This window comes from Thermobia domestica, chromosome 5 (assembly GCF_964235325.1).
Source record: "Thermobia domestica chromosome 5, izTheDome1.hap1.1, whole genome shotgun sequence".
In the NCBI taxonomy this organism is placed as follows: domain Eukaryota; kingdom Metazoa; phylum Arthropoda; class Insecta; order Zygentoma; family Lepismatidae; genus Thermobia; species Thermobia domestica.
Window position 1 is genome coordinate 206246944 of NC_137458.1, and position 27463 is coordinate 206274406.

Genomic DNA, 27463 nt, shown 5'->3' on the forward strand with positions numbered 1-27463 from the left:
ATATTTATCTTGTGAGTGAGTTACTTCGCTTTGCTCTGACGCGGATTAGGTGCAATGAGACCTGTTAGTAATCACGTATCACATATTGCTTCTATTTTTTCCCGCACAGTTGTACTGTAAAGATACAACAACGCCATCTATTACAATTCTACTTTTCAAGGCATATGAAAAACAGAACTAAAGCATATAATGTGAAGTTAAATCATATTGTCAACGTATTTACCATGTACCTGCTTTTAAAAGTAACAATACATACTCTATATTCTCAAACATATAACTATCGTGGATGTACTGTACAGTAACTGACGATGGCTGCAATTTACTCGCCGTTGTGCCTTCGGGCTCCTAATTATCTATGTTAATTGGCTACCTTCGGTCTTTCCATCTCTTAAAAAACAAATTTCATTGGCTTTTGTACATAACAAAAATGAAAAGTCGTTAGTTTTAAAACAGATTGTATAAAGGAATAGCATACTTGCCGTCATTTCATAGTGGGGCAAATGTAAGTAGTAGAAATGAAAATGATTAATAGGGAAAAGTGACTGATCATTTTGCAAGTGAAATTAACAACTTTCGTAACTAACAATTTGTTATACCCTGGTCACTAAAATCATTATGCCTTTAGGGAGATCACTGGCGGCTGTGTGTAGAACTGGCAATGAATGCACGCAGTATACCTTGTCAAGAACAGAAAGTTTTCGTCACATGACTTTCACCTGAAGTTCTCTTATCATTCATGAAAAAAAAAAAAAAAAAGTACGCTACATATGAAGATAAACCCTCTCTTCTTGCTTTCTTTGTTAAATGAGTTTGCTGCAATCTAACATACAGAGCTGGAAATAACTCTTTAATTCGTTATTTCCATAGTGTGTGAAATGTTCCAGTTGGAAAAAATTAATATTCCAATTAACCATAGTTTTATCAGTTAGTGCATACATTGTTCATATTTTAATGTTCTTTTGTTGCCATCAATACCAAATAATTCAAGTTTTTATTCATGTCAACGGTAGTCTAAAGAATTTGAAAGCAACATTATGTAATGTTAAGTTTTTGCAGCTTAAGGTTTTTCATCAGGGAGGCTATCCGTTGAAACCGTGTGGTCTGCATAATAAGTGAAGCTTAATATGGTACGAGGGTGATTCAGAAAGTAATACCACCACGGTGATACCTTGATTTGTGTTTGACAGATAGCACAGATACAGGTATCAGTGGAAAGCTTGCAGTGTCAGCTACAAATAGTAGCGTCATTTTTCAACGTGATTCCCATTACGGACAACACACTTGCACCAACGCGTTTTTCATACCGTCGGCGAAGAATTGTGGTGGGTGCTGGCGACACCATTGCTAAACTTCTTCTTCCACCTCCGCGTCACAACTGTAGTGTTAGACCTTAAGGTAATCCTTAAGTTCGGGGAAGAGCCAAAAGTCGCAGGACACAAGATCTGGACTACAGGCAGGATGAGGCAGAATGCCAACAGCAGATGAGACAACTTTGAATCTTTTTTGGCGGAGAAAGGGATGTGTGGCGGTGCTTCATCGATTGTCGCGTCGTTTCCGGGTCGTAATGGTGTGTCCACGATTCGTCACCGGCAATGAATGTTCCTGGGCACACAACCTTCCGCAATCAGAAATTCAGAGGCAGCCCGCCATTCATTGTTTCATTACTCTGAAACGAGAAGAGATAGGAAGGTGAAACAAGTGATTCCATATCTTAAACATCAGTACATTAATGATAAATAGTTCAGAATGTTTGCAGTACAATTGGCCAGGTAGTGGGCTTGGAGGCATTATTTTCTGAATCACTCTTGTAGTTTTTAAATCAAATTAAGCTTGTGTTGAAATGCTCGATCATTTAAAATTCCTCACAGTTATACTTAAAAAGGCGTGCTGCTCCCTTCGTCCCTATCAACATTACAAGTAGAGGTGCTAACGTACTTTTAATAGAGGATAAGTGCAAATGTTGTTCTCGTTTTTGGATGTGCTGATAAAAATACGAATAAAAGAAACTGTAACTAGCCTACGACTATGCGGAATTGCCACCGTAATCGATGACATCTTCCTGTTTTGCTGGTAAAAGGTGAATAGCACAATGAATAAAAGTCCTAAGGTTTGAAGTGGAAGAAGTGTTGTAACTCAATGAATTTCACAGCCTTCACATCATTAAAGATTTTCCGAACGAAAGAGTTCTGCAATGCAGGAACGACGAAGTACTGACCATAGTTTTTCCAACTGTTAATAGCAGATTGTGGCATTACACGTTTAAATAGGATCCAGGATCTCCCAGTGAATGTCCTATAACATCCCACCACACAACAACATTTCTGGATGACCTTCCAATTTAGACTTCGATGGGGGCAGTTCAGAAACACTACGTACATGTCTTGGGACGCTACTTTCTGGTGCATAACCCACTTCTCATTGCTCGTGACAATACGTGGCGAGAACTGATTATTTCTATATCATGAAAACAACAAAATGCAGATCGTGATACGCCTTTCTTGTTGATTTACACTCAGCTTTCTGAAACGCAGCAATCAAACTGTCGTGAAACAGGGCTTGGAGCTATCTTCTGATTGTTGTTCTGTCTGCCTAATCCACTACATTTGGCTCCAGATATTCTCGCGGTTTTGTCAAGATCCTCTAGGGAAAACGCTGCTGGTTGATCTTGACAGCTTCTCCTTTTGTCCTTGAATTTTCGAAACCAGCGTCGACATGTGGTACCGTTAACAGCATCTTTCCATACACTTGCCAAATGTGGCAGCAGGCTTCGTTCGCAGTCTAATTTAAAAATAGAACATTTTTGTTTAGTTTAACATCCCGCGTTTATACACCGAGGCTAAAAAAGACGGTGATAATGAATTGGAAGATAATGATAGAAAGAAGAAAGTGGGAGGAAATGATAGAACACTCACGCTCATGGTGTTTGTCCACCACAAAGTCCGTAGATCTCACGCACCAGGGAAGATAGAAGTAACAAAGAAATCGTTATATATTTTGTAAAGATTCATAATATTAAAGATTTTTCTCATGGTATTTGTATCTTTATTTTGAATACTAATTGCAGAGTTACTTGCTGAAGGACTTTACAGAAAATAAATATAATAATCTTCCTGTTTCCTGACAAAAATATCGTTTTAAGAGCTCAGCTTAAAAGAGGAAAGAAAAGTAACTCGTCTTATATGCAATAAAATTCTTCAAGTTGTGGCTTATTTTCTGCTAGATTGTAATACTGATATTGCAAGTAAATGTGATTTTACGTTGTTTCCCGAAATATAATTCCCTCTCAATCTCCTTTAGACTCTCATGTTTTCACAACGGAATGTTTTCAAATATTCTTACTTCTACCCTGCTGACACCAAGGGGTTTTTCATAGATTACTCCTTAGTTTTGGCTCCAAAAGAAGGTAATTGGACAAAGGTATGTTTTGGGAACATTCAAATTGGCAGTGAAACAATTAGCAAATCGGGTGGAGCAGATGGTTAAGCATTGTAGTCTGTTTGTATTTACGATATTTCCCTTACTCCCATCACTTATTTAATCATTCTAGATAAATATATATATATATATAATGTATCACATTTGTGACTTGGGATTACCATAATTTTCTGTATTGTAGTTTTTTTTTTTTTTTTCCACAACGAAATTGTTATATGTATATTGCAACGTTATCGTTGAATTTCCACCCCTGAGTGTAGCAAAAATGCAGGTACACAGAAACTTGCCTAAAAAAACTCGTAAGGTTCTAATGTTATTTTTTGGATTTAGTCTTGAGAGGAGGTGATCAATGCAAATGGCTCTCATATTTCCGTATAATTTTTTGGGTATTACCGGCATGTATGGCCTTAAGCCCGTCACGTATGTGGTCGTGACGTACATCGGCGATCACATTATACGGGATGGAAAGGAAGCGATCTGAAACCTATTTGTTTGGCACCATCCCGGCATTTGCCTGATAGTAAGGAAAACTCAGAAAAATGTCATTCAGGGTGGCTGGCTTGAAAAAACTATTTGAGTGACCTTTTTGAGTGAGTGTCCCCACCGGAAAACTCACTTCAAATAAACATGCAACTGTGGATGCTACCAGTATTTTACTTCTCAGGAATTTTGGTAAATATTTATAGAATGTACACACGGAAAAGAAAGTATTTGACAGTTGACAAATTTTCTTTTGCCAATAACTCGGGAACAAATGAATTAATTTGAATCTTTTTGTTGTTATTCATAGAATAGTTATAATTTGATAACTTGCCGAAATCGGTACTGTAATAGGTTAATTTATTGCTGAGTTATTAAGAAAAGAATTTTGTCAACTGAAGAATACTTTCTTTCGTTACTATACCGTACGTATTTTCAAAAAATTAATTGTCCAATTTTCTTATATCCAGTCGACAACTCAGCTTCCTATAATTGCGTAAAGTTGCTTTTGTATGCAACCAACTGTTAAAGTATTTTGATACCAAAGGGTTGACGAAAGTATTTTTCAAATATTTAAGTGCACACTCTTTATACGATAGAAAGTGACGTTTGTTTATTTTTCCTCTAGGTTTGTCCATTGGGTAAAAAACTGCTGACGAAAGAACAAAACCTTCTCGAGTGTCGAAAATGTCTGATTTCGATGAGTACATGCTGAGTCAACTTATGTTTCAATTAAATGAAATATGATTGAATCCAATGTGATAAATAGAAATAGTGGTATTCCGTATGTGTGTTATATATTCAGTGCACATTTAAGCCTGTACTACCTTACAAATAACTGAAAGAACTTATAGAATGTTAAAGTTTGAAGAACGTAAAATATCAATTTTGAAATTAAAAATTGTAAAGCAAAAATTAAGAGTCACGTTGTTACTATTTTTATTATTAGGTATGTGTTTTACTATTTCTTAAAAAGAAGATTTGATACCTGAGAGTCTCATCCATTCTTTGTTATAAGTCTCCAAACATTACAATTTTTCGAAAATCGGCTGTGCTATACTAGAAATATCTCTAAAGGGACACATTTGAAAAATTTCAAATTTGCACAAAACAGTTACTATTTGCGTAGTAAAAATAGTAAATATTTGATCCCCAAAACTTGACTTAAAAAAAAAAATAAAAAAAAAGCGAAATTCGGTTTATTAGAACTACAGTATAACTAAACTGATTATTCATTTTACAAATAAATGTTATATGTTAGGTATTAACATACGTACATTTCAATTCAGTTGTGTATGTCGTTTAATTGTAATAATATTTTACTCTGACAAACTAATTGTTAATCATCTTTTAAAGGAAATAATTATTAAAAATAAACGCTGTAAGAAATAAATATTGTTTTTGACCTTATGCAATTCATAAAGTAGTCAAAACATCTTTATTAATAGGAGATCTTATTTAGGTTACTGTTTAAGCAAAATACATGAATACAAACAAAAACACTTTCTTTATAGACTGCGCGGTCAAACATCCCCAGTCGGTTGTCTTTGTGTTGGAGCTGAGATCTTCCGTTGACCACAGGGGGCGCGGTGGCTCAGTGGTAGAGCGTTCACCTCCGGTGCTTGGGGTCCCTGGTTCGATCCCAGCTTGCGCCGTGTGGACTTTGTGGTGGTCAAACATCGTGCTCGTGGGTTTTCTCGGGGCTCTCCCACTTTCTTCATTCCACCATTTCACTCATTTCTCATCATCACCGTCTCCTTTAGCCTAACCGGCATAACCGTGGGACGTAAAACTTAAAGATTTCATTTCACTTTTTCCGTTGACCACAACTCGCAAAAAATTTTATTTATGTACTACCATGAGCAAAATAAATGACGCGTCTCTTTATTTTGAAGTTTTTTGAAAATATCTCCGTTTTCTTTATATGTTCGAAATTTCGGAAGGTTTCCCCAGCAGGAAACGTTAATAACAAGCCCGTTTTAAATATTTGTGTTAGATATTAGCTTAAAATAAATAAATTAGAAGCAAAAAACATTAAATCGACCGAAATTACGAGAATTACCAACTCTGCTAAAGTGGGAAATTTTCAAGAACTCGAGGGAATTCTACAGTTCAACACGAAGCAACGACATCTATGTCATTGAGAGAAATGCGGATTAAATCTACAAACGAAACTTTCAACGAAACATTTCTAATATGTCTTATTACATGCATTATCTGCAAACTTCAAATATATGAATCTATGCCAAGTATTAGCGTTTAGATAGAGCAAATAGTTGAAATTACCTATGGAAAAGGACGAATTGGTAGCACGATCGTAATGAAAAATCATCTTTACCGTATAACATGTTCAGTTTGCGTAAGAAAACAAATAGTTCAGTTAGTTAAAGCAACGAGTCTGTATGCCGAAGGTAGCTGGTTCGAACCCCCACATAGGTGCAACTGTCATTTTTATTACTGTGGTTATTTTATTTATTTTTTATGTGGGAAAGAATCAAATTGTAACATATGTGTAAAACTCATGACAATACCAAAAAAGAAAAAATGTTGTCGCACTTGCATTAGTGTCTCTAATTTTTGTTTGCAAACAGTTTCGTAATTATTTTCCCTGTGCTCACTGCTCACAATATGCTCGCTGGTGTATAACGAATGCTTTCCAGTAAACGTTAATTCTAATTTGGAGATTTTTATAAAGTTTCACAATGTTTATCATTAAATAATCTTCTATCTACTTGTTTGGACATTTTGATAACAGATTTCCCTATTAAATGTTTAATTTTCCCTAGATGTTTCATTACGGAAAAGTTTTACAATGTATTTGTTTTAAATTGAAATTGTTTTGAATTTACCCCATGAGGTAAGTAGCCCGAAGGAGGAGAACTGAAGTAGCTGATATTCTACGTAAAAGCAACCTATTATAGAATGATGACGTTTCTTACCTTCAGCACATAATCTTTACATTAGAGAGTCAGAGAGAAAAATCCTGTTTTTTCCTCTTCTATGACCACCCATCTTAAACCACCTCTACATACCATGGTTCGTCTTACACAATTTCGGTGCTCCAAAGACATTCATATAATAATAATAATAATAATAATAATAATAATAATAATAATAATAATCCTGAATATGCCATACAGTGGCGGCGATTGGACGTTAAAAGTGGGGGGGCAAGACATGATCTGAATATTTGTATATCACTGTTAGTTTCCCTGGTTGTTTCCAACACTTTGTTTGACGAAAGGTTGTATAACTAATAGGATACTATCTTTTTCAGTTAAAATACCGTATATCGTATTTTTATATTTTATTAAATAAATTGACAAGAGCAACAGAAGTAGGCACTAGCCCTTTGTATTCTTAAACAACAAAGGTGTAAGAAGAGATTTGATTACTTGCTCATGAACATCTTAAAATTCTGGGGGTCGCGGTGGCTCAGTGGTAGATCGTTCACCTCTGGTGCATGGGGTTCCTGGTCCAAACCCTGCTCCCGCCAAGTGGATCTTGTGGCGGACAAACACCTTGTGCGTAGGTTTTCTCGGGTTCTCCCGTTTCCTCCCACTTTCTTCATTCCACCATTTCATTTACAGTATTTATCATCTTCACCGTCTCCTTTAGCCTAGCCGGCATAAGCGTGGGACATAAAACTCAAAACTTTCATTTCATTTCTTTCTCTTAACATTCTGTCTAGAAAATTGTGTAATCAGATTATTTAATAACAAATTTACAAAACAAATGAATAGAAAGGATAATATTAATCATAGTAATGAATAATGAGGTATGCTATGTAGAAGTAATATTGAAACTGGGGATTAATGAACAACTTAATTTTTAATTCCACATATGCTTTTAAATGAATGTTATTACTCTTGGAAAATGAAAGCCAGTAAATACAACAAACATTTGCTACGACATTTAAAGCAATACATGTATTTGCTTGTGCAGCTTCTCGAAACATGTTCGTTGCCATTAGGTGCAGTTTTAACTCACTTGGAATACATCAAAACACAACCACACTTAGAATCATTTCACACTCCAGTTATACAAAATAATTCTAAAACCTAGAATTATGTTGAATTTACTAAATCTAATTGTGTATAAACTCGTACACCCCTAAACACACCACTTCACTCGTATATTACACTACAAAACAATGGAAAAGGTAGAAGTTGTTTCTTATTACGCTCTTTTTAATCAATATTCCTTACTTTAGAAAGAAGAAAAGACATTTTAGGAACTGTCAATTTTTGTGCAATTAAAGAATTCCTTGTGAAATACTTTTTTTTTTTTTTTTTTTTGCAAATGTTCTCTCAATTAGTTTCAAAGCGGCTGACTAACATATCGAGCCGTTGTAAGAAGGTTGTATAGAAGCAAAACCTTCTAAATTCGTTTTTGAATTTTGGCTGGGAACGAAGAAAAAGTTACGCCCTCATGTTTTCAGAATTTCTTAACAACTTTTTTGTTTAGTTGTTGATTTCACTCATTTGTATTATTGATCACTAAACAAAAAAATGTTCAACAATTCTGAAGCATAAGGGCGTCACTTCTTCGTTTCCTGACAAAATTGAATAATGGATTTATCAGGTTTTGCTTCTATACCACTGAATTGAAAGTATGCTGGAATTATTGTGCTTCAATAGGTTAATTTTGGGGATGTTTTCCGTGGCAATTAAAACGCAATTCCTGTTGCTTTCTTAACTTCACGGGAAAACAACCAATATATACTCACGCAATGACAAATATTATATGGCACCATTTTTTCTATGAGACCGTAATACATACAAAAACATTACATTTCCAAATGAAACTATATACATTAATGGGTTACTTCAAAAAAGTGGGGGGACAAATGCCCCCTTTGCCCCCCCCTAATGCCGCCCATGATACCATACTTACCTAATGTAGTAACCTTAGACATCTTAGTTTAAAATGCTTTCTTTTGTAATAATTTGAGCAACCATGTGGGAGGCGGCACGACGGTTTTTTGCCCCTCTCATTTCCTCCCAACAGACAAGGACAACGTTACTGACAAACAGGGACAACGTTACGTAATTTCTGATAAGCAGGGCAGACAAAATGAATAAGAAAATATATTTATATCACCCTCTCCCCGTTCATGATTGGAATATCACGTAGCATTTTTAATTCTACTGAAGATAACCCTGTGCGGTTAGGGGTAAGTAACTAAAGAGATACCTAATACATAGCTCCCCTTGATTGTAATATTACCGCTTCTTTATTTGTTCGAGGGAGCTCCTACACAACCAAGGGTGACAAAAAGAATAGTAAAAGTGTCTATTGATTCTAGTGGCTGATCCAGCACGGATTCCTGAGTGGGGGGAAGCGGTGAAGTGAAGGATTCTTTTGTTGATATGAAGCTGTCACAAATTACCACTTAACTAAACTAAACATAATGGTGTGGTTAACCGGAATCCAGTCAGTTCAAATTGATGTAAAAGTTTAATTTTTTACTTCATATTAAAGTTTTGGTTTCAAATGAGAATTTCAGTCCGAGTGGTCAATGATCAAATCTTGGGGGTTTTTCGGTGTAGAGGCTATGACCCCCTTATGGGAAAAGGCAAAAATATTAAAATTCTTAAAACTTTCGAAGTTTTCGTCTATTTTAAAGGAACTTTTGGCTTCATATTCAAGTGTTTGTTCCAAATGACAATTCCAGTCCGAGTAGACAATGATCAATTCTCGGGGGACTCTGCAATGTAGGAAAAATAATGACGTCTATATCGTGATCCTGTTGGTGACATCACGAGTCATGACGTGAATATAGCACAAAATAAACGATAAACGCTGTCGGCTCTCGTAGCTGAGTGAGCTAGCGCAGCATGCTAGTAAGGAAGATTGGTTTTGGCGTGGGTTCAAATCCTGACTAGGGACGATTATTTTTATTATTTTTAAAAAAAGTTTATAACACTTCTTTCGTTTAAAAAAAAGATTTAAAATAATATTCAAAAAGTGATTTAACAATTATTTTTTTTTTATTTTCGTTAAAATAAGTTGTACTATACAGTTCCACAGATCCATAGCGAAGTTAGTAATAAAAATAGTAGTAGTAGAAACGGGTTACAATGCAATTCAGCATTCATTTGTTTCCGTGCGATGTTGCCAAACGTAACTCGCTTACAATGCTTTCTGGCTAGGCCTTAGTGTGTTTCGAAAATATGCTTGTGTTCGGGATGAAGTTCCAAGGTTAAGCATTGACTATAAGTTTTTGCTATTAATATACCTTCTAACAATATTGGCAGTGGACAAAAGTTGGACCGTGTTGAAGCTTTTTGCTCCTAATTTAGTTATTTTACTTTATTATTTAACGAATATATTGAAAATATCTTTGTCAGCAAGCACGTATGCAGGAATTTATTTCGGGAGGGGTCCAAAGTTATCTGGGGGTCCGACTTCAATATTAGGATAAATTATAATATTTTTTTTAAAAAATAACCCCCAAAATTAGGTTAAATTTACAGAAAAGTTGGGATTTCAGAGGGGGTCTGGACCCCTGAACCCACCCCTAAATGCGTCCTTGTTTTTCAGTAATGTTTCCTCATTTTGAAACCCTCAGAAACTTCGAATATATAAAGGAAAACGAGTTATTTTCGATAAAGTATCACTTCAAGGAGACGCGATATTTTTTATTGCACATGGTGGTACCCCAACTTAACAAGGGCAAGAATTCCTTTACTTTGGTTCTCTGCAATTGCGCTGTATCGAAAGGTTAGGTTTGTAATATATACTCCTAAGAACAAACGTGTTTGCCAGAGAACCGTGATACTGAACAGAGCTCCACAGAAATGCATGCTGAACTTTCGTTATAGCTACCCTTTGGTGTTTTTTGCCCTCAAGGTCAATCGAGTGATGATTCAGTTCAGTCCCTGTTCTTAAGCTGTGTTGGTATTACTTCGAATAGTTTTGACGTGTGTTTTCCAACCACCATATCAACAGACAATCAGGGCAAATCATAGCATACAATACATTTAAGCAAGTATATATGTCGCGAAATTATTTCACACATTATCCAAAGACACTTAATATATGAATCCATACATTTATTTATATAGGTAAAGCAAAGAGTGGAAATTACCTATCGAAAGAATAAATTAACAGCACGATCATAATGAAAAGCATGCCTCGTAATATAACAGACTTCTTTCGCGTAAGAAATCGAAACTCAGTTGGTCAGAGCAACTAGTCTGTACGAATTAGGTTGTTAGTTGGAGCCTAATACGAGTAAGAGTTTTTTTTACTATTGTTTTTCTCTTTTTTTATGTGAGGAAAAATCAAATTGTAACATCGCGATATCAAATGTATTTGGTTAGGTAACTTTGTCTTAGCTAAACTTTAACTGTCGAAATTATTTTACTAACCCATCAGTTACTGAACATTTCAAACACCAGTCGCATAACATGAAGGTTAACCTCACGTCCGCAGCCCTTAGTTATGCGTCCATACTTTCATGGCCGGACCTTGGGCGGGGCAAGAGTCAGAGGGACGCCAAAACGAGCCTCAAAAAGTTAATTTTATAATGTGTTTCCTACTGACTTTTTTGGTTTATATTCTTGTAAAGTAGCGGCAATTACATAATCTTTTTCCATTTCACCATGGAAGAAGAGTTTAATAGCACTAAGGGGACTGTATCGACAAATTGAGAGATGGCATGTAGAATAAAGAGTGGAGGGGGAGTAAGTATTGTTTGTTTCTTTGCTTGAGTTTAGCGTTCCACAGTTATGCCTTAATGGCAAAAGGAGATGTGGATACTGATTATAGTGAAATCCGAACCACGTTTATCGTTCAACAGTAACCCACCGGGAATTGGACCCGGGACCACAGAAGGCAGGCATGCTAGCCACTAGACCAAGCTGGAGGGGGGGGGCGTTGTTCGTATTGTTTATAGCAGGCCATATTTTTTGTGAAGTTTTCCTAGGTAATGAATGTTTTTCTGAAAAAATGGGTTTAAACTAAAAAAAACGCTAGGATAAATGTAAAATATAGGCTAATACTAGGGGGGAGGGCGCCATAAAGTCACTTTGCCCAGGTGAAAATTTGGCCTGGTCCGTCCCTGCGTACTTTCTATATATTTTTTGACTTTGCAGCTTGTGCGGTCCCCACGCCACAGGGTTGTGGGGGCGCCATTTACGCCAATAATTATTATTATTATTATTATTATTATTATATGAATATCTTTGGAGAGACGAAATTATGTGACACGAATCATTACATGTAGAGCTTTAAGATGAGTGGTCAAAGGGGAGGGAAAAAAAAGGATTTTTCTCTCTGACTCTCTAACGTAAAGATTATGTGCTGAAGGTAAGAAGCGTCATCAATCTAAAATTGGTTGCTTTTACGTAGAATATCAGCTACTTCAGTTCTCCTCCTCCGGGCTACTTACCTCGTGGGGTAAATTCAAAACAATTTCAATTCAAGACAAATACACTGTAAAACTTTTCCGTAATGAAACATCTACTGAAAATTAAACATTTAATAGGGAAATCTGGTATCAAAGTGTCCAAACAAGTAGATAGAAGACTATTTAATGATAAACATTGTGAAACTTTATAAAAATCTCCAAATTAGAATTAGCTTTTACTGGGAAACATTCATTATGCACCAGCGAGCATATTGTGAGCAGTGAGCACAGGGAAAATAATTACGTAACTGTTTACAAACAAAACTTAGGGACACTAATGCAAGTGCGACAAAATTTTTTTCTTTTTTTTTTTTTTTTGGTATCGTCATGAGTTTTACACATATGTTACAATTTGATTCTTTCCCACATAAAAAATAAATAAAATAACCACAGTAATAAAAGTGACAGTTGCACCTCTGTGGGGATTCGAACCAGCTACCTTCGGCATACAGACTCGTTGCTTTAACTAACTGAGCTATTTGTTTTCTTACGCAAATTGAACATGTTATACGGTAAAGATAATTTTTCATTACGATCGTGCTACCAATTCGTCCTTTTCCATAGGCAATTTCCACTATATGCTCTATCTATACGTTAATATTTAGTATAGATTCATATATTTGGAGTTTGCAGATAATGCACGTAATAAGACATATTAGAAATGTTTCGTTAAAAGTTTCGTTTCTAGAATTAATTCACATTTCTCTCAATGACATAGATGTCGCTGCTTCGTGTTGAACTGCAGAATTCCCTCGAGTTCTTGAAAATTTCCCACTTTAGCAGAGTTGGTAATTCCCGTAATTTCAGTCGATTTAATGTTTTTCGCTTCTAATTTATTTATTTTAAACTAATATCTAACACAAATATTTAAAACGGGCTTGTTATTAACGTTTCCTGCTGGGGAAACTTTCCGAAATTTCGAACATATAAAGAAAACGGAGATATTTTCAAAAAAACTTCAAAATAAAGAGACGCGTCATTTATTTTGCTCATGGTAGTACCATCAGAAGAAGTGAATCAAACAACATGGCATTCCAGAGGAGATTTGATTTTTAAAAGCAAATTCCACAGGTGATATCATTTCATAGAATCGTACCTCTAATTCTAATCAAATGTTGTGCAGAACTTTGTAAAGTGCAAAATAGGTTTACGCGCCAATACAAAATGGTTTCTCGAAAAAGGTCTGAACATTTTTTTTTTTTTAAGTTTGTTTTCAACCCTCTAAATATAGTACAGCGTCGTGTACAAGAATTTAAAAAATAATGAATTTTGTCAGCAATCTTTTAGTTTGCAATCGAATGATTTCAGACGGATTAGCCGGTAGAGCAAATCCTAATTTGTCATGTTTTATAATTAAATGATTAAATGTAACATTTAAGTTGGTGTTCATGTCGAGGAGGTTCTGTATATGTGCAATGGATAAAACCCTTCAGAAAATTAAATACCTGATAAAAAATGCGTTTGTGCATCATATATACATAGCACGAATACTTGTCTCAAGCTGTATATGGGTTCTAATTAACAGAAGAAGAAGAAAAATCTTTGCTGAAAATTGAAGATACTTTCACGCAAAGTCCTCATTTGAGAGACTGGTATCGATTATTCCTTTGTTGCAGGTGAATGAATGAACAAGATGCTCTCCACCATAAATGTTGTGACTTGTCTAGGATATGTGGGAAGAAGGTATCGAATCTGTATAATACTTGTTATTGTGGCCATAGTACACTGATTATGTAACTTCGATGCGTTTTGCCGATGTATGAAAAATGTTGTTTCTTTGAGTCACGTAATATGAAATACATAGCTGATGTTTTTTTGTTGTTACTTGTAAACATTATTGTAGGAAATTAAAGTTCTTTAAAATTTGTAGTTGCAGTTTTTGAAGATTGGTTTAATATAATCAACTACAAGCAGCTTCAAGATGGTCAGGAAAAAGTCGAAGAAGGTGAGTGAAGTGTTTTATATGTATGTTGCACTTTTCAGATTTATGTTGCATTAAAGGTGCAATTTAAATGAGCTGTTATCATTTGAAAGAGGTTTAAAAATTATGATACAATACCTTTATTCTGTCTTACTTTTTCAGCATAAATGTATGTTACTGAGATACTGTTAATATATCAGATAAATAACTAGAAGTGACATGCTCATTTCGTTAATATGAGGTCAGGAATTTCTTTCCTTCTCCAAAACACGCAAAAGCAGGAACAGATAAAAATACATGATGGATTGTCCCCATTCTATGGTACAAACGTTGACAAATTACTGTGGTAGTATCTTGGAGACACTGACTACTTTCATGATAGTTCTTAAGTAGTAAACTGTGATCCAGATTTTAGTTTTGATATCTTGTTATTTGTGTTCTTTGTTTCTCAGTTAACGTATTTTTAAAAAAAGGGAAAAAGAGAAAGAAAGAAACAAAACTTAAAATTTTGCTGAAAGACTCTTCAGGAGTGACAACAGAAGGACGGTACACATTTAGAGCAATTACTTATGAAACTATAAGTTTCATTAACTTAAGTATGAAGCGCCAGAAACAAGACCATAGCCAAAGCTGACCAATCTATCATTTCGTACACTTCATTTCTTTGCTGTAACTTTCGACTAATTTGTCTGCTGAGTTGTAATAATTTGAACGCGGTGTAAAAACAGTTTACCTGAAGGTCGAATTTCTAAAACTTGTTATAAAACCCTAAAGCAGTGGTGTGCTTTGCACTTTTGAGTGTCACTCGGATAACACCAAGCACTAGATTAACGGTTGATTCTTCTCTTCGATGTAAACATCGGATTCATGATTACTGATCCGAAGCCCGGCGTATGATAGCAGTACAACGCATGATAGCCGGAGACAAATGTTAAACGTCAGGCGATGTGCTAATAATGAAATCAAATGCAATATTTCAGAGCGCTCACTTTATTACGATAGTTATGCTTTAGATTCAGTCCACTGCCAAACTCAGAATAGAAAAACAAGTACAGAAATCCTCGAGATGCACGGTACATTACATCGACAGTAACAGAAATTCGTACAAACATTCGTGCCGTTCATCCCATCGAAAGCTTATATAACCTACAATCCAGACCTGCTTCAGTGAACATCAATCCCGTAATACATATAATCAAATATACATTAGCACAATTCGTCGTTTTCATCATATAGGCTACGATATTGAAATAATTCTTCCGTTTATTTATTTATCAATATATTAATTCGTTTTAGAGGATTAGAAAGATATATCCTTTCATAGACAAGACATTTGAGTCAGACAGCATCTTGCGACATTTTCATGAGTTCGTCTCCCCATTCCTTATGTATACAATATTAAGAACTAACATGAACAGTTTCTGTTTATGTATAACATTGAGGTAAGATTATTCGTGACGACTATGATGTTTATTTGGTCGAAGAAGTAATATAAACAATTATGAAACCCAATTCATAGAATTCTCTCGGATCCCGGACGATTAGTACTTAAAACGTCATATACCTACAAGAATAATTCTCGAAGAGTAAGTGGATTTATACTATTCAACTGAATTAAAACAGTAATTTACTGATTTCGATGCCTTCGATCACTTATTTGTCACTAAACAAGTAAATTACGAAGTTTGACTTACTTGTAAAACTAACGTTCGTTAGTAGTACATATTGTATATATCGTTTTTCAGCATTATCTGAAGGACAGCAACGAAACAGGCAGAAGTTTAACGTCGGTAAATAATAGTGGGCACAGATGAAGAAAATAACAGCATTGATCCTTAAATTAATGTTGTTATTACTTGCATACAATTATTAAATATTAAAATCAGAAACACGGCGCGTATAGACAATAAGGGCACTAAAACATCAAGCGCACTGAAACAATACACTATAATTGGTATGAAATAGTCTGTTATAGCGGGTTATCGAGAGTTGCTTTGTTATAATTTAGGATTCGAGACAGTAGATAAAATTTGAAAATCTACTAGAAATTTATATCAATACTGGATACACTGAAAATTATTGGAAATTATTGTGTAAGACCGAAAAAAATGTAAAAAATTCCTTTGTGAGACCCTTGAGGATGGCAGCGTCATTATCTGGGTGTAGGTGATAATACAGCTAAGTGGCTAACCACTAAACAAGCAGCTAGTTCAAGAAAGAAAATGGATAGTGTTTATAGTACAAGACCATAATTAATTTTGACATCAATCAGTTCTGAGCATGACGTTAGAAGATTCCCTCAGAGATACTTTAGTTTGTGTTCTGAAACTTTTCTGTCTGGATCAGCATTACTTCAGAAATAAACAGGTTAAGAGAAATAGTCAAATTATAACCTGAAAGTGGTATCTTTTAACTTATTTTGTACGCAGTTTATGTTCATTTAATATTTGTGAAGTGTCAAGACCAGTACTACATCTAAAAGTATATGCATGAACATTAAACATGTTACTCTTTGATATTTGTAATTAATTGGTCTCCTACTCAACATTGTTTTCTGTACCAAATGTAATACCACTCTAAAAAAGAAACCTAAAAATATGTAATACTGTGAATCTAGTGAGGAAAGGATTGGCTGTGAGGGGTGAGTGGAAACCTGCACACAAGAAGGTGAGTATAGATTATGACAGGCATTCTGGAAGAAATAACGTCAAGAAAACTACTCTCTTTTCCTTTTCTTTTTCCCTTGGATTGAAACCACTAATTTCTGTGTACTCTTTCCATTAGAGTATTAAAGACTGCTTTGTTTTCTCATAATCTTTTAAAGGTTGTTAAATATCACAACATACATTTGTATGTAGCCTTTTTTTAAGTTCACCGTAGTACACTGGAAATTTTTCCAGCAGGACACTGGAAATATCCAAATCAACGGTTTGGGTACAAAACCTCGCGGACCAAAACCTCGCCTCCCAAAATCTCGCCGGACCGAAACTTCGCCTGGCCAAAACCTCGCGGGACAAAATCTCGCCGCCCAAAACGTCGCGGGCCAAAACCTCGCCACCCAAAACCTCGCCTTGCCAAAATCACGTCTTCCAAAACCTTGCGCCCCAAAATCTCGCCTGACCAAAATGTAAATGTTCCAACAGATGATAAGGATGACGGTATAAAACACGCTGTTTCAGAAGAAGTATCACGGGTATTTGACCAAGTCCCGCGATAACATATGAAAATTCTATTTCTGTATTAGAGGATTTCAATGTGAAGGTAGGGCGACAGGATGTTTTTAAACTGGTTATAGGGAAAGAAAGTCTGCATAAGGAAAGTAATAACAACTAGCGGTGTTAGTTTCGTGAACTTTAGAACATCCAAAAACTTAAAATTTTAGCAAAAATCTAATAATATTTATGAAAGTATGAAATAATATATGAGTTTTTACGACGTCCCTTGATTATGTCCTGTAGGTTAAAGGAGACGTAGATGACTAGGATGAAGGAAATGATCGAATAAAGAAAGTGGGAGGAAACGGGAATAACCCGAGAAAGCCCACGCACACGATGTTTTATTTCTTCTTCTTCTTCTTCTTCTTCTTCTTCTTCTTATTATTATTATTATTATTATTATTATTATTATTATTATTATTATTATTATTATTATTATTATTATTATTATTACTTGTAATGTGGAATTGCATATTAAGAAACTCATTGGGTAAATTTTAAAGAAAAGTTTCATTCGCGGCGAGGTTTTGGCGTCGCGAGGTTTTGGCCCGGCGAGATTTTGTCCCGCGAGGTTTTGGCCACGCGAGATTTTGTCCCGCGAGGTTTTGGGCGGCGAGGTTTCGGCCACGCGAGGTTTTGGCCCGGCGAGATTTTGTCCCGCGAGGTTTTGGCCGGCGAGATTTTGGGCGGCGATGTTTCGGCCGCGAGATTTTGTCCGTATCCCCAAATCAACTCCAGCAGACACCCTGTATAACTATAGTTTACGTCAGAAAGTGCTGTTGTGTCTCCTTACTGAGTTTTATTGACATTCTTGACTATACAAATTATCACTGGTATCATGCTCAATCAAACCCACGACTGACAACTTCGTTTTCTTTCCGCTTAATGGTGTTGCCACAGTCGTCACTTTAGGTTGTAAACAACCTCTGTAAAAGTTTAAGTGATTTAAAACTTCTACCTATGCTGTTTCGGACAATATACTAACCACTATTTGAACAGAGAAAAATATGCAGTAATAATTATAACAAATTAATGTTTCTGTTTGTATTTATTTTTTAACTTGATAAGTCTATATGTTCATTGCAATAAATACAGCTGAATACTGAACGTACGTTATTTTCCAGAATCGCTCTTTGAAACAAATGATGGCGTTCAATGAAAGCGAAGAACTGAAGAGAGCTCCTCACTCATTTGTTGTCTATCATGGTGGTGCAGGAAAGCATGCTATGCAGTTAACGAAGGATTTCAGGAGGGTTATGGAACCTTTTACAGCCTCTTCGCTACAGGTTTGTGGTATCCTAATAAGTATAACATTATCTAAGATATTGTTCATGTGGATTTAAAAATTTCGGATTTATTTTGTGTTCTTTAGAAATTGTGCAGAAAAATTCTTAAGTATAGTGTTGTTATGATGTAAAATGTACGTAAATAATCAAAACAACTAACCAAGTAGATATATGTATTCTCATAATATAACATCAAAATGAAAAATCAGTGACCATTGAAACTGGCTTAGTACCTTCCATTACGATACAAAAATCTAATATGTTTCAGTTCATTATATGAGTCATTATTCAGAAGCAAATAAGGAGTTGTGATGATGGAAGTATTACTTTTAGCATTTCTTACATGGTCCTTTATTCCTATATATTCTTATATATACTAAAATGTAAACTTAGTCACTGTGCAGAATAATTAGGCGAATGTTACTGGACAGCGAGGAAAATATATTTCAGTCATACCTATGTAAGATGCGTTACAATCCATATATATTCACACATATCTGATCAGTATAATAACTTTATACTCATTATCAGTTTTGGGGTAAGTAAATTTCCTCTAGGGAGCCAAGAAGACGTCACTGTTCACTTCAGTCATATTATCTTACGTTACAATATGTCTAGATAATTAATATAATATAATATAGAGTGAAAATGTTATAAAATTTTAGAATTTTAACAAGTCGGTTAGTTTATTACAAATGCGTAGTCGTGGGTTTAATGTTGAATGAGCAGGAATCTTCTTTCATGAATGTGAACAGTAGTGAAATAAGACTCAAGTATTTTGGTTATACAGACATAGTAAAATAGAAAATTGCTTTCATTATTCCTGCATTTTCTAAAATGTATATTTGCATTTTATTTACTCGTTTTTTTTTTTTTGTCGTAAACACTGTTTCTATAGGCATTTCTCGCATTGCAAACTGCATCACTTCGATTACAGACAAGAGGGGAGCACGGTGGCTCAATGGTAGAGAGCTTACCTCTGGTGCGCGGGGGTCTCTGATTCGATCCTCGGCCAAGTATGTTTGTGTTGGACAACATCGTTCCCGTTTGTTTACTTGGAATACTCCCACTTTCTCATCTCACCACCTCTTCCATCATCATTGACTTGCTTTAATCGTCGTCTCCCTTAGCCTAATGGACATAATCGTGGTTCATTTTTTCAGGCAACGTCTATTCGCACAAGTTCGGACGAACTATCCCAGTTATGTTTCCGCATTAGCTTGTTTTCCAATTGGATTTTGATCCGAAGCGATAGTCAAAGATCAAAACGGAAACTGGTTTCAGTGCTACCTGGCCAATCCGTGCTGTCGTATCAGGCCAATGCAACCCGACCAGCCGTGGTGTTGAGTGCGCAAACACCTTTAGTCTTAATATTGTTGAAAGTAGCTTCAGCGAAAATTCTGCTCTTTTTTTTTTTTTTTTTTTTTTTTCAATCGTCTTTCTTAGTGCACAGATTATAACAAGTTTCTTGGTGGTATTGTTACATGATACAGCTCTTCAGGTTGCTTACATTAATAATACATCTGAAAATATTTCGTTGATGTTGTACAAAGAGTGAAAAACATGCGTTACTGGATCGGGAATCATATCCAGATTTTTAATTTACCGTGCCGATGCGTCAACCACTACGCTACTCAGTAAGCTTCCTAGACGATCATACACTAAACACGAAACAATATGGGCTCGCATTCATAGAGGAATTCGTATGAGAGAATATCCGTTATTTCCTGCATTTACCATATCACTTCTCATCCTTTATTAGGCTTCGAAACTATTCTATGCGTAAGTATCGGAAGTCTTATAGAATGGCTGTATCCATTCGTCTGTCGACAGGTATCAGAGTGAAAATGGCAAAAGATATCGAGAAGTGGTTTTACTGGAATCGATTCATCGTCACAGGAATAGGTTCCATCTCATACGTTAACCCTGTGTTCTAACCTAAATTTGTAGAAATTAACCATCTCCTGTTTTAACGTTTATCATTATAGAACAAAAACGGCAACAGATAGCGAGAAGCGGTTTCTTGAAATCGATTGAGCATCTCAAGAAAGAACTCCACTTTTACTCGCATCTTTTCTCTCTACTGAAAGCACAAGTGGTTGAAATTTACTGCTATATAAAAGAGCAGAAGTTTTGCTTTTTATTGATCTCCATGTAGCAAAAATTAAAATATAGCGACAAGTTACTTTCTGGAATCGGTTTTACGTCAAAACAATGGAGTCTTCCATTTCGTCCCTGAGTTCTTTTTTGAAACCAAAAGTAATAGAAATTAATCATTTCCGGTTTTAGCATTGATCGCCAAACACGAAAGGGAAACACATTGATTAGAAAAAAACGGTAAGGGATAGCGTGAAACAGTCTTGTCTGAGGTTTAATGTCCCAAGAATAGGATCCATTTTGTTCGTTAATTCCCTATTCCAACCGGAAGTGGTAGAAATTAACAATTTTCAGTTTCAAAGTTGATCTCTATAGAACAGAAACAGTAATATATACCGACAAGCAGTTTTTAGGTATCGAGTAAGCGGCTCAAGAAAAAATATGGTTTTCTACCTCATCTATCTACTGAAACCGGAAATGGGAGTAATTCAACCATTTTCTATTTTATTATTGATCTTCATAGGCCGGAAAAGGTAATAGATGGTGATGAGCAGTTTCTAGAATCAACAGCATGCCAAGAGTTCTTCTCGTAAGTTAACTCTCGGTCCAGACAACTCTCTACCCTCAGAAATGGTAGAAATTAACAATTTCTGGTTTAAAAGAAAAATTGAGCTTCATACATCAAAAACATAAGAAATAGCAAAAAACTGCTTTTTTGTCGTGGATCCATCGTCTCAAGAATGAGTTTTATTTCGATTTTTAAATCTTTATTCGATATTTATATGTGAGCGAAACGAAACTCAGATAATATTATTTTATGAATAAACAAATCACTGTTAATTGGGTCTTCTTTTGTATCCGAAAACAATCAACAACTGTACAATATTGACCTAGTGACAGTTTTACGGTTAGCTGAATCGAGCTTTGACTCCGGTCGGACTCAAACCCCGGTAAAGCTACAGCGAACTTCCTCAGGGTCCACCAATATTTTAAGTTTATTCCTACCCAGTATGGTAGAAGATAGAAGAAGTCCTCTTATTTTATTAATTGTTTGTATAGATGAAGTCCAAGTGGATCATGTAAGATTAGAAGAGCATAACAGGAGTTCCAAGCTAAGTACAATTAAAGATATTAACATCGCAAAGAAAGCAAAGGCTTCAATAGCACCCTCCGGACATGCCAGGACGCATCTGCGAAGAACCAAAACAATACAATTATGATATATCAGCACCACATCAATGGGTAAATACTAAAGAGCCAAGTACGTTGCATTCAAAATATGTTAAAATTGTGCTGAAAAAGTAATAATAATTTGTTGCGATACACCTATATGTATCGTAAATGGCGCCAAAAATATGCAAAATGAAGCGAACATAAATAGCACTCTGGCGGCTCGTCCAACTGTGATCGGACTCGAAACCCTACAATGTGTTATGGTATGACAACAAGAATTTATCAGCTAACCCTTAAATGAAGAATAGTGGGAACAATACTAGGGCCAGGATTTTCATGTAAAACATCTCTGCATAATTGCTGTCGGTGACTCATTGTCATTTACAAAGACTCCGTTGAGATGAAGCAGATCTTCCGTTACACTTCATCTTAGGAGGGGGGTAATTATGACAGTCGTCACCTCCCACAATTATATATACAGTATATATATATATATTATTATTATTAAATAAAAATTTGTATTTTTGTTTTCTTTAATTTTTGTTTCATTTTGGATGTATTATTTTTTGTCCACGTTTTCTTTCGCGAGACTAGGCAGTGGTCATCGCGCTCAGCATCCAGCAGGACTCCCTTGCTGCCACTAGGGTAATTTATTGTTTTCGGGTGGCGAAGAAATCCTAGCCATCTTAACGAACTACACACGCGCGCACACACAAATTTCAAAATTAACAGAACAGAGAGAAAGACAAAATTTGAAAAACTAAGTCAGTTGTACGGAAGAACTGGAACAGACACCACTGTGGATAGCGCCTTCTATTCGTTCGTAGTGCACTTTTTTTTTTTTGGTTTGTTTGTTTGTTTCTGTATCATTCTAAATATCATCATGTATAGATAAATTTACCGACGATAGTGTCGTCGTCGTGTGCCGAACGTCCTTTATTATCTAGATTCTCTCTCATTTCAAAGATGTATGTGTGGAACAGTGTATTTTTGTGTAGTAACATGACTTGGCGAATAAGCTTCAACAAGACGTCAGTACCAGAAGTTACGGCTTGCTTGTCGCAGAGGAAAGGAAAGGACTCAACCCCCAGCCTCTTCTCGAGTGTGTATCAGTGAAGTAAGAGATCGAGGATTTTCACACACGAAAACTGAGTTTCTGTATCATTCTAAATATCATCATGTATAGATAAATTTACCGACGATAGTGTCGTCGTCGTGTGCCGAACGTCCTTTATTATCTAGATTCTCTCTCATTTCAAAGATGTATGTGTGGAACAGTGTATTTTTGTGTAGTAACATGACTTGGCGAATAAGCTTCAACAAGACGTCTGTACCAGAAGTTACGGCTTGCTTGTCGCAGAGGGAAGGAAAGGACTCAACCCCCAGCCTCTTCTCGAGTGTGTATCAGTGAAGTAAGAGATCGAGGATTTTCACACACGAAAACTGAGGTAGGCTGTTTAAATCTTTTGATAATCAGACTGTTGGATGTACGATGCATCACGGTTCCATGGCCACTGTGGTTATCATCCATTTTATTACCTTTTGCCGCACCTATTCATGGCTTCTGTGTTGGGGGAAATCCCAACGAACTTTAATTTCAACGTTCGTCGTTTTGAAAGCTTACCGACAATGTATGTTTAGTTCACGAAAGGAGATGTGACTAATATTTTTGTTGTGTGCGAAATTAAAACTATTTTCTACAGCAATAAAAACTAACCTTATGATCAAATTTGAATAATAACAACAATAACTATTTTTTGTTGGATTGAATTAAGGTGTTACTTACATCGGTCTTCTAATGATCTAGGGTTGCTAGTGGCTATAAGTTAAATACCATATATGTATTTCGTAAAATTGAGACCATTTGTAGATTAATATTCACAAAATATTGTAAAATCACTTCCTTATTTATCACCCATGTCATTGATAACATCGCAGGATATTTATAAAATTAATACAATCGTCAGTTCATCTGAGATTGTTATAATCAGAGTAGCAATTAATATCGTATGATTTATATCATTATCAGACATCAAGTCAGATGTATTTTAAACAATTAAATTTTTACTGTTAAGGAAATACAACGTTGAGCCTATTACCAGGACTAAGTTCACGAAAGGTTGTGCACAAGTCAATTTTCATTCAATAAATGTCGATATTATACAAGGGTTGGATGAAAAAATCTAATACGTTTGCAAAAGTGTGAAAATCATACCTAGTATGGTGTGGGGCCTCCTTTTGCGTCCAAAACAGCTTGGATCCGACGTGGAATGGACGTATACAGCTCCTGAATCGTGGTGTGTGGAATTCTGTACCATTGATCCTCCAAAATATGCTCCAGTTCCTTAAGGGAAGCTGGTGAAGGGTAATGAGACCGAACACGCCTTTCTAACTCAAACCACAATGGCTCAATGATGTTAAGATCTGGTGATTGTGGGACCCAGGGGAGGTGTGATAGCTCCTGGTCATGTTCTTTAAACCATGATTTCACCGTTTTTGCAGCGTGACAGGGTGCCAAATCATCTTGGTAGATGCCATCACCATCAGGGAACAATATTTCGGCCATGGGTAGAACCTGGTCCCCCAAAATGGCCTCATACGTCTTAGCATTTATCATTCCATAAAGGGCTATGATGGGATCTGCAGAAAACCACGATATCGCTGCCCATACTGTAACAGAACCACCCCCATGCTTTACAGTTGGAAGCAGACAGTCTGTATCATAGGCCTGCGTCAGTGTTCTCCATACGTAAACACGACCGATTGTTGGAAACCAGGTGAAGGTCGATTCATCGGACCACATTACGTCCGATGCTGCTCATGAGTCCACGCCTTGTAGTCCTTGCATCACTGGATAAGCCTCTTCGCATTTACTGCTGTGGCCAGGAGGCCCTGCCATGAATTTTCATTTTATGAAGTTCCCGTCGCACTGTTTTCGATGAAACCCGGGTTCTGTAGGCCGGAAATGAGTTCAGACGTAATTTTCATTGCAGTGGTCTTTTTAGCTGCTACAGTCCGTTTTTATGCCCTCCGGTCCCTATCTGACAGGATTGTCTTTCGACCACTGTTGTGATTTGCAGACGTCGTTTGCCCATGAATTGTGTATGCTCTCGTGACATTGGACACAGTGCCTTTCGATACCCCCACAATGTTTGTCACTGTTGCCACTGAAGCTCCAACCAGACGGGCACCAACGATCATGCCTGTTTGGAAGTCTGTCAGGTCGCCCATTTTACCGCACCACTTTCACACCACGACACTCACAGGTGAACTGGTTACTGCTGACGCAAAAGGAAGGACCAATGACACATTGAAAACAAAAAACGATCGGCAACCGCAACACGTGTTGTACAGTGGAGGGCCAAACTTACGTGTCCTGTATGAAGTGTTTTTAGATTATTTTTTTTTGTCTAATCCCTGTAAATATCACCAAGTAATAAATAAACTTCAATATTTTTTATTTACAAGTATGAATATTTCTATGTGTATTATTAGACGCAGTTTTGTGTATTATGTGCTGTGCATATAGCCTATATATTATTGTGAAGATGAAAATTATTTGGTATTAAGAATATACAGATGATCAGAAAAATGGAAACACCTGAACGAAATTGCAACTTACCAAATTAATATGGTGTCGGGTCACCTTTCGCCTTCAAAACAGCCTTGATGCGACGTGGGATGGAGGCATAGAGGTCGTGAATGGTAGCAAGTGGAATTTTACACCATTCCTCGTGCAGGGCATCGGCCAGTTCTGTGAGAGAGGATGGAGGTGGAAATCGTCGCCGGAGTCGTGTTTCCAAGACGGACCACAGATGTTCATTTATGTTGAGATTTGGGGATTAGGCGGGCCAGGGAAGGTGTTGAACTTCATCCCGATGTTCTCAAACCACGCTGCAACAACGCCAACTGTGTGAATGGGTGCATTATCATCCTGGAAGATGGCGTCATTGTCCGGGAACAATATCCGGACCATAGGATGCAAACGGTCTCCTAAAATTGCGACATAATCGTTGGCAGTGATTCGTCCGCTAAGCGTGAATGTAAACCATGATATGGCGGCCCACAGCATCACCGAGCCGCCGCCATGTTTCACAGTTGGGCGGAGACACTGCAGATCATAAGCTTCTTTGGGCGTTCTCCACACATAAACACGGCCCATGGTTGGGAATAGGGTGAAGGATGACTAATCCGACCATATCACACGTTTCCAGTCCTCAACGGTCCAAGTTGCATGGTCGCGGCACCATTTGCGGCGTGCGAAAGCGTTATGGTCCCTGATGAGCGGTTTGGCCCGTGTAACACGACCCCGTAAGTTCATGTCATGTAATACACGGCGGACTGTGATTGTCGAAACAGGGTGGGGAGGTGCTGATTGAGTTCCTCCGTCACTTGCTCCACAGTGCCACGACTGTTCTGCGTGACAATGTGCTTTAATACCCGGCGTGACTTGTCACTCATGATTTTCTTCCGCCCACTGTTCCGCTTCCCCGATGTGGTTTTCCCGTGTGTTGTGTAGGCCGTCATCACCTTCGACACTGTCCCACGCGACACACCTAACACAATAGCCACTGCCGTCACACTCACTCCACATAACCGCGCACTAACAATTTGCCCTCTTTGAAACTCTGAGAGGTCTCCCATTTTACACTACCTCCGTCTGCTGCAGCCACTGGACACTGCTGTTCCACTGCGCCTGACGAAGTATGGAGACCGACCTAACACACCACCACCAGCGGTCCGGTGCTGCGGGCACCAGGACACCACTGCCAACCCATACATCTAACGTGTTGCCAACTACAGGCGTTTCCATTTTTCTGATCACCATCTGTATATATATATATATATATATATATATATATATATATATATATATATATATATATATATATATATTAATGATTATTTCGTATGTTTAATTTGTGTAGATGTATTTACTCATATGATCATATACAAACACAACGTTACCTATGTTAAACTTCGTAAGTGCACTTCTATTCTATCCATCCTTCATATATCTTCGAGCTTCGCTCATTTAGCAAGTCATGACTACGTACAGGCACGTAGCCAGGATTGCGTGAAGGGGGGCAGGGGGTCCGTGACATGAAATACTGTGGTCATCACACCAGGGACTCGATCATTCTAAATAATTTTACTGGAACATATATTGATTCGTTTAGCCAGGATTTCGTAACGGAGGAGGAGGGGGGAGGCCCAGGAGCTCGATCAATCTAAACTTCTTTACTATTAACATATGTTGGTTTGCGAGGATATGTTGGTAAGTATTTTAATAAACTATAAAAAAAAAAAAAAAAAACGAGTAAAATAATAAAAAAAAAAGTATTGAAAAAGATTATACAATATTTACATCCTTCTTCTGTTTATTCAAATATAACAATTTTCCTTTCATTATGACCTCAACTATTGTAAGAAGTACATA

The 27463-nt window shown here is 36.6% G+C and overlaps 1 protein-coding gene and 1 long non-coding RNA gene across 4 annotated transcripts in view; one reads left to right on the plus strand and one right to left on the minus strand.

Annotated features, from left to right (window-relative positions):
- Positions 1–27463, minus strand: part of LOC145686369 (uncharacterized) — a 686556-nt gene that overhangs the window by 57086 nt on the left and 602007 nt on the right. The gene's annotated exons all lie outside the window — the stretch shown is intronic.
- The window catches only part of ppan (Brix domain-containing protein peter pan), a 74883-nt gene that overhangs the window by 6152 nt on the left and 41268 nt on the right, over positions 1–27463 (plus strand). For 2 of the 3 annotated variants that reach the window (XM_081759632.1, XM_081759630.1), the window contains exons 2-3: positions 14202–14276; positions 18592–18753. In XM_081759632.1, coding sequence (XP_081615758.1) covers positions 14253–14276; positions 18592–18753 — 186 coding nt within the window. In that variant the 5' untranslated portion in view covers positions 14202–14252. The remainder of the gene's footprint in view (positions 1–14201; positions 14277–18591; positions 18754–27463) is intronic. The other variant, XM_081759631.1, reaches the window with a different exon arrangement.